Below are 9,234 nucleotides of genomic sequence, written 5' to 3'. Positions count from 1 at the left end.
TATTAGAAACGTATAACGAGGTGCATGTATCTTCTTTCCACAGTTAAATGTTCAGTTTCAGTTAAAAAGTTTCATGGAGAATTAACTGGCAGTGGCAAATTGTATTTTATTGTAATACTGCTTATTTATAAGCTGAAGCTGTTTAGATTGGATACCTCTACTATTTTCTTAATTCATATGTATTGGCATAATGGCGGATATGTGGTGACTACTGGGAAGTTGTTCAGTAGTCTGAGAGAATTATGTTTCCTAATAGCTATGATCAGATTGCTGTTTGTATAATTTTACTGGTAACTGCTAAAAGTGTTTTGCACTAATATGTATGAAATTTGGGAAGGCTGGTTTAATGATTTCCAGCATGTTTTGGTTTGATGATGTTTGGTAGCTGACGTCATAAGAGAACTAACATGGCGGGTAAGTGTTTGGTGTTGTGAATGGGTAGGCGTATTTTATGCTGTTACCTACACAATCTATTCGAATACATTTACTAACGCTTTTATATTTTGTCTTTCAGATTTATTTGCAAAATATAACTGTACATATTGCCAGGAAGATATCACGGGACTAAGAATAAAGTGTGCAGAATGCCCTGATTTCGATTTGTGCCTACAGGTAGGGCGCTGTACGTCACGTGATGGTGGTGGGGATGCTAATGGGCGGTAAATTTGTAATTCGTAGTGACATTTACGAAACATGTTTTATTTGTTATGTTTTAGTGCTTCTCTGCTGGAGGAGAGATTGGACAGCATCGAAATGATCATGCCTACCAGTTCATGGTAAGTACAATTATTATTTATGCGTCGTTGGTTATTAATGATAAAAATGAAAACTTTTTACAAGGCATACGGAGTTAAAAGATGATTCATCATCCTGGTAAATAAGTAGTCTCTGTTTCTTGTTACACTAGATTTTTGTTTTATTTTGTTGTAATTATAAGAGTTTATTTGTGTAAATGTTTTTGATATTGAGAGATATCACATTTGTTTAACTTGTATTGCAGAGGCAAACATGTAAACTATTAGATACTGTTGTCTTGATTGAAAACGATGAAGGTAAGCAATTACCTAGGCGTATAATTAAAGTCTTTATTTTGCCAGTTAGTTTGCATCCACAAAGTTCGAATTTAGTTTAGGACTACGCTGATATCGTTTTGAAATCACTGCTGCAACTTATTTTTAATAATGTTCGTCACAGTACTCGTTATTGTATTGAAACACAATTACAAGCAGCTAGTAAATAGCAACAAAAGATAAAAGTACGTTTATTTACTTGTCTCTGTGTAATGATTAAGTGCTCGACTTTTTGTACTGGCTTGTTGGATCAATAATGATGCAGTGCATCATCATACTGATTATTATTATTTCCCCTGAACTTCATGCAATAGTCTTTTCCCTATTAAATTTACGTGGGAGTAGTAAAAATCCAGTATTGTGCACACAGACCAATGACGTCATTATCATGGTGGAGCTGTGAGCTTTAAGAAATAATCAGTGGTTGAGATCACTAATAACACAAAAACATTAGCATAACAAAAATGACAAACTAATGGCATTTCCACAGGAGTGTGGTTAATGAGAGTGTCATTATTAATTCCTTGAAACATATTTGAAACTTGAAAATATTAGACCACAGTGGGAAAAAATAGAGGTTTTTGCCATTTACATAATAACTACTACAGAATGCACACACACCTACACACATCATGCAATACCTTAAATTGTGGTTGGTGGATAATGAGCAAAGTGCTAGCAATGGATAGTTAGATGTTCCTTCGGGTTCAGGCGAATTTGATGTCCAAAGTGACACCATGTGTTTACTGTAATGCTCCTCAAGCCACTTCAGCATGATTCTGGCCTTGTGGTACAGACAGTTAGCTACCTTGCTGGAAGATGCCATTTGTCACTGGGAAGAACATCAAACATGAAGGGATGCAGTTAGCCTGCAAGTAAGTTTAGTAGTCCACAGCTGTCATGCCCCCTTCGAGTACTACAACAGGTTCTGTGGAATTGCAAGTAAATGTCCCCCATAGCGTAATACTGCCCCAGCTGCACTGCATACAAGGTGCGACAATAAAGTAACGAGACTGATGTGAAAAAATATTTGCTTACTATTTTAGTCAAATCTAGTGTTGTCTCCTTCAAAGTAGTTCCCTTCTGATTGCACACACTTTTTCCAGTGCTTCTGCCATTGATGGTAACATTTCTGGAACTCAATTCCTGTAATATCCTCCAAGACCCTCGTCACAGCTTTTTGGACATCTTGTGTTGTTTGAAAATGGTGTCCCTTGACTGCCGTTTTGACTCTTGGAAATAGAAAAAAGTTGCACGGAGCAATATCTGGTGAATAAGGTGGTTGTGGTAGTACTGAAATTTGTTTTGAGCTTAAAAATTGCTATACTGACGGAGCAGTATGGGATGGCGCATTATCTTGATGCAGAATCCAATTATCAGCAGTGTTGGCACGGACACAAAGAACTCTTGTACAAAGTCTTTCTAAAGTTTCTTTGCAGTAATATTGGTTAACTGTTCGTCCAGGAGGCACCCACCCTTTATGAACAATTCCCTTGTAGTCAAAGAAGCACACAAGCATGCATTTCACTTTTGACTTTGACATGCAAGCTTTTTCTGGTTTGGGTGAGCCCTATGAACACCGTTGCAAACTTTGACGTTTTGTCTCTGGATCGTACTGAATAAACCAACTTTCATCACCAGTGATAACACGGCTCAACAATCCTGAATTGATTTCCATTTGCTCTGACAGATCGGCTGCCACATTTTTCCGTGATTCTCGCTGTTGTGGTGTGAGATTTTTGGGGACCATTTTTGCACAAATCTTTCTCATACCAAGACGAATTGTTTTTTGATTGATGTTTAGTTCTTCTGCAATCATTTTCATGGATTATCTTCGATCAGATCATACGAGTTCACACACCCTGGCCAAGTTGACATCTGTCCGTGAGGTTGATGGTCATCCACTTCAATCTTCATCTTCAACATTCGTTCTGCCTTCACTAAACATTTTATGCCAACAGAAAACTTGACCTCTTGACATAACCTCCTCTCCAAAAGCCTTCTGACACTTACCATAAGTTGTCATCGAATTTTCACCCGATTTAATGCAAAAAGAAATGGCATACTGTTACGCAGTATTATGCGGTTCCATTTCCATGACGAAAGACACAAACACATGCTAACTTATTACAGCACAACTCACGACTGAGCAGTTGCGTCGGTGTGCAACTTGGATTAGAAGCAGCTTATAGACCAAGGTCAAAGATATTGTACCTATGCAAGCCTGCAGGGTTGCCACACCTTGCAAAGAAAATCAGTCTCATTACTTTATTGTGTCGCACCTTGTATGCGGCACGGTGCATGTTTTGAGCAGCCTTTCACTGGGTGGTGACATATCTAGAAACGACCATCAACCTGGACTACCAAGAAACAATGTTCATGTGACTAGGTGACACATTTACAGTGATCCACAATCAAACCTGAAGATCCTATACCCACTGCAGTTGTAATTGGCAATTTCATTGGGTCAGTGTGAGAACATGTAGGGGTCACTTGCTGCTGAGCCCCATGTTCATCAACAATGTGACTGGATGGTGTACTCCAAAACACTTACCTGCACCAGCTTTGTAATCTGTTTTCAGATCTGTCACAGATTATCGCCTATCTCACTTTACGGAGTGGGTAAGTCTCTAACTTCTGCAGTTTCTGATGAGGTGTGAGCACCCAACACCTTATCAATTATGTCAGTAGAATTGCCCATTTGTGGCCCAAATCATTGCTATAGTATGAATCTCTCTCTCTCTCTCTCTCTCTCTCTCTCTCTCTCTCTCTCTCTGTGTGTGTGTGTGTGTGTGTGTGTGTGTGTGTGTGTGTGTGTGTGTGTGTGTGTGTGTGTGTGTGAAGGGGGAGAGCTCTTTTTATTGTGACATTTGTTGGATTTGTCAACTGATACCCAAAGTAGGCCTGTTACATTGCAACATAACCTAGAGTTCAGGCTGCACCACAGAACAGCCTGTTACCAAAACCACTATTGAGAAAATGCAAAACAGAAAGTAAAATTGTGATCATCAATGCACTCTCCACCTCCACTAGTCCTATATGGGTCTGGTACACAACACGATCTATGCTATCACCCACATTAACTAAGACATTTTGTTAAAGAACAAGTACAGTATTTGAATTGAGACATATAAACAGCAACATTGCATATGCCAATTACCTAACATATGATATCACACTTAAGTGGATATACCGATGGTTGGCTTTGTTCACTAGACTGATTTGTGTGTTCTGTGTGTGATCTTTAGTCTTCAGTGAGGTTGATATTTCCCTATGTCCAGTGCTTTTCCAGATATTTGTTACCATTAAATCTTTTAATACATGACAATAGGCATACAGAGATTAGAGATACTGCCTTAGGAAAACACCATAACCATCATCTAAAATTTTGTTTACTATTTACACTGCCTGACAGAAAAGTGAAGCACCCAGAAGAGGAAAAGAAAATGAAATAATACTTCAGATACTGAAAGGGTATGTGATGTTATTCTAGTGATTACAAAATCAAGTCAGATTTACAAAGAACTTGCCAGTATGAGTCCTCTTTTGTCAGTGTTATGTTGCACACCCTGTGTTGTGGGTGCATGGACTGATTCAGTTGGGAAAGCTGTCATAAAGCCATTGTAGCTTCTGAGGCAAATTGACCCACAACTTTCTAACTGGTCCTTGATATCCTGGGTACTGGCACAAGGATGGAGCAGACATCCAAGCTGGTGCCACATATTCTACCAGGGACAGGTCTGGGGATCTTACGGGCCACGAGATTACCATAGCATCATGCAGACTTCTCATTGACATGTGCCTTGTGTGATGGACATTGTCTTGTTGAAAAATGTCAACAAGACACTGTTGCCTGAGAGGTAACAAATGAGGATGCAGGATGTCTGTTATGCACCATTGCACCATCAGAGTTCCCTCAGTCACTGCTAGCTGTGAATGAAGTCATACCCAAAGGCTTCCCACACTGACGCAAATATCACCACTGTGCCTATCCAAAACATTGGATGAATGGGACCTTTGCCCAGGTCACCGTGATACTCACTGACGAGGATCATCTACGGTGGTTCAGAACCAGTATTCATCCCTAAACAATGCAACACCATTCAGCAGCAGTCCATGCTTGCTGGTGACAGCACTATTCCAAATTCAGCCATTTGTGTTGCGGTGTTAATGGCAGCCTGCGAATGGGCTGGTAATTCCCTGTTCTGGCCACTGCTAGTAGCCAGCTAATGGTGTGAGATGACACACAATGTTGCAGAGAGTCTGTTACTAGTTCTTGAATGGTAGATACTGTTGTGAAGGGGTTACTATATGCTTGGCAAACAATATGGCAATCGTCCCTTTTGGTGATCTATTGGAACCTTGACGAGTATGCTTGCCTTCATGTTTCCATGCAGTCACACATCTGAATGCCCTACATATCTGGATACTGCATGATTTGACCAGCCAGCCAAATAAAGATCCGAAACAAGGCCCCTTCCAAACTCTGTTTGGTGCTGATAATGCTTGGGTTGTATGAGTATACAGCACCCTCAGTATCCTTCACAATGATCACTCATCATCTGATCGTCTTCACGTCCTTTATGTACTGTACTAGGCCTGGTAATAATGCAAAACATGGACAACACTCAAGTGATCTGCTGGCCATTCTACATCTCATTGAGAATTGAGTCTTAATCATTTACATACCTGCTGATGGCATTTATGTGTACATTGACATGTGACCATGTCTTTTGTGTGCTTCCATTTTTCTTTATTTTTATTTATTTATTTATTTTTATTTCAACTTCAGATCACACAAATGGTACCATTTCCGGTTTTGACTTTTTACCAAGTCGTCATAAGATGATTTGAATACGTTACGTAGTAACTTGTCAACTGGAGAGACACTCACCAAAACAACTTTCTCACATTGTTGTGAAATTGTGTACTGCAGTAAAATTTTTTGATACCATTAAATTTGTAAACTTTTCTTGTGTACATTATTGTCTGAGAAATGGACAGATAAGATAAATGAGTGCACATGTAGTCCAGATATTAGTGTTACAGTTTGAAAAGTAGTTGGCTCAGATGAAGACATCAATATGTTCATGTACTGTCTACACGTACCCACATAGACATATACAGAGCTATGCCATCTAAGGACAATAATAAATTTCAAGCAGCATGTGTTACAAAAAATCAAACAGTAGCAAACCCAGTCAGTGGTTAGAAATTTTCTTGCACGAAATTTTGTGCAGTTCTTACAGCTTCATTAGTTAATATTAACTTTGTGGGAAGGACATGCAGATTTTTTTATTGGTTGTCTAATTTTATTTATTTTTATTGTTATAATAGAGGGAAACATTCCACGTAGGAAAAATATATCTAAAAACAAAGATGATGTGACTTACCAAATGAAAGTGCTGGCAGGTCGACAGAGACACAAACGAACACAAACATACACACTAAATTCAAGCTTTCGCAACAAACTGTTGCCTCATCAGGAAAGAGGGAAGGAGAGGGAAAGATGAAAGGATGTGGGTTTTAAGGGAGAGGGTAAGGAGTCATTCCAATCCCGGGAGCGGAAAGACTTACCTTAGGGGGAAAAAAGGACAGGTATACACTCACACACACACACATATCCATCCACACATATACAGACCCAAGCAGACATATTTAAAGTTTTATTTATTTTTATTTACATGTTTTTAAAGAGATCTCAAAGTGTTCTAAAAATTCCTCTATAGTGTGTAAAATTCTTAATTGGTCAAACCTGCCCGCTGTTAAACGTAACTGCAGTGAACACCAGTGTCAAACTTGGAGTAATCAGCTGGAAAAATCAATGATTTCTGAGCACTTTCCAAATACAGGACATGGATTTGATGGTGTTTCCAATCAATACTAAAAATTCATTTCCATACAATAAGCCCTGTCTTACCTGAAATATGCCATTCTTAAATGTCTCTTTGAAGAAGGTGATAGGAGAGATGTCAGTAACTACTGACCTGTTTCACTACTGATGTCATTTTCCAAAATTTTTGAGAAAGTGATGTATTATAAAATAGTGTCTCACCTGAGCAACAGTAATGTCCTCAGCAAATCACAGTTTGGCTTTCAGAAGAGTTGCTCCAATGAGAATTCCCTTTACGTGTTCTCTCACTAGATTTTACAAGCATTAAAATAACAAAATAGAACCAGTTGGTACATTGTGTGACCTATCAGAGGCATTTGACAGTGCGAAGCAAAATATTCTCCTACATAAACTGTTTGTGTTATTGGACTGATGATATAACCAACCAATGGGTAATTTCATATCTAACCAAAAGAATGTAGAATGTTGTACTTGGTAATTCAACAAATATTGTTTGTGAGCATTATCTGGAGTGAGGAGAAATCTCATACGGGATTCCCAAATGCTCAATCTTAGGCCTGTTATTGTTCCTCATATATTTTAACAATCTTCTGTCTTATATACAGCATGCAGAATTAGTTGACACTAGTATTGTATTCAATCCTAGCATACATACAGCAACTTAAGAAATTGTAAACAACATTCATAGAAGTATCATTGTCTGATTTTCTGCAGATAGTCTTGTCATCAATTTTAAAAGGGTGCAATGTATTCAGTTCTGCACATTTAGACATACTACACCAATGATAAGTGTAACACATGATGAGGAAATAAAGAGGGCGGGGAACTTCTGAATTCTTAGATGTCTATATTGGCGAGAATTTAAACTGGAAAGCACATTTTGGAACTACTAAAACAACTTAGTTCAGGCAAAATATTAGGAAAAATACAGATTGCTACTCACCGTAGAGATGACCTATCAAGTTGAAGACAGGCACAATGAAAAGATTGTTACACATTGTATCTTTCGGTCAAAGCCTTATCAGTAAAGAAGACAGGAGCTATAGTGGAGATGTCGAGTTGCAGACAGACACAACAAAAAGATTGCTACACAAGTGACCTTTAAGCCAAAAGAATTCCTTCTCAGTAGACGACACACACACACACACACACACACACACACACACACACACACACACACACACACACACATTCATGCAAGCACAACTCGCACACACATGACCACGATCTTGGGCTGCCGAGTCCTGAAATGACATCGTACACAAGATCCTTCCCACTCTTCTAAAATGGTGTTCCATTGCCCACCCAACCTTTGCAACATCCTTGTCCATCCCTGTGCCACTCCCAATTCCAGCCCTTTTCCGCAGGGATCAATATCAAGTACAAGACCTGCCCAATCCACTCATCCAGCTCTTCTTATTCCAGTCCTGTCACTGGCTTACCTTAGCCCCATCAAATCCAGGGCCACCTGTAAAAGCAGCCATTTCGTATTCCAGCTCTGCTGCAACCACTGCACAGCTTTATATGTTGGTATGACTACCAACCAGCAGTCCGCCAAGATGAATGGCCACTGCCAAACTCTGTCCAAGAGCAAGGTAGACCACCATGTGGTACAACAAGCAGCTGAATGTAACATGTTTGATTTCAATGCCTGCTTCACACCTAGAGCCATATGTATCCTCCCCTCCACCACCAGCTTTTCTGAACTACGCAGATGGGAGTTAGCTTTGCAACACATTCTCCACTCCCGAAATTATCCCGTCCTCAGTGTACAGTAACACACTGACCCATACCCTCCACCCAATAGTTTCCACCACCTCTGTCCTGTCACTTCCTCCCTCTTCATGTCCCCCACAGTCATTGGCAGTCTCCTCAGCCTGTGATCTAGTCTCTGCATGCCCCACCAGACAGCACTCCTCTCCCCCAGCTGTATCCACCTATCCCTCCCCCTTCCCTGCCCCACTCCGGATTGCAATTCATGTGACAGTTGCATTCCAGCGAGAGCTGCTGGCGATAGCAGTCATTTGTGCTCAATTGTGTGAATGAGTGTGTTTCCTTTGCTGAAGAAGGCTTTGGCCAAAAGCTATAATGTGTAACAGGCTGTTCTTTGTGCCTGTGTGCAACTCAGTGGGCCATCTTTAAGGTGATTAGAAATCTATCCTTTTCCTAATATTGTTGGGATTCCAACCTGGAGTTTCCATTGTTTAGTTTTGTTACATTTGCGCCTAGACTTGTTGCAAATCATGGGGAGAGACAAATCAGTTCGTTGATATATTTTGCATTTTTTCATTCCGTAATGTCATATGGAAT

General features: G+C 39.7%; 1 protein-coding gene across 2 annotated transcripts in view; it reads left to right on the top strand.

Moving 5' to 3' along the window:
* Positions 1-45: 45 nt before the first annotated feature.
* The window catches only part of LOC126259447 (transcriptional adapter 2B-like), a 130,233-nt gene continuing 121,044 nt past the window's right edge, over positions 46-9,234 (top strand). The window contains exons 1-3 of one of the 2 annotated variants that reach the window (XM_049956265.1): positions 46-414; positions 515-612; positions 717-776. In XM_049956265.1, coding sequence (XP_049812222.1) covers positions 408-414; positions 515-612; positions 717-776 — 165 coding nt within the window. In that variant the 5' untranslated portion in view covers positions 46-407. The remainder of the gene's footprint in view (positions 415-514; positions 613-716; positions 777-9,234) is intronic. The other variant, XR_007546510.1, reaches the window with a different exon arrangement.

The sequence above is a fragment of the Schistocerca nitens genome, chromosome 5 (assembly GCF_023898315.1).
Source record: "Schistocerca nitens isolate TAMUIC-IGC-003100 chromosome 5, iqSchNite1.1, whole genome shotgun sequence".
Taxonomy (NCBI): Eukaryota; Metazoa; Arthropoda; class Insecta; order Orthoptera; family Acrididae; genus Schistocerca; species Schistocerca nitens.
The sequence above is the reverse complement of the archived record's forward strand: the minus strand, read 5'-3'. Positions and strand labels throughout refer to the sequence as shown.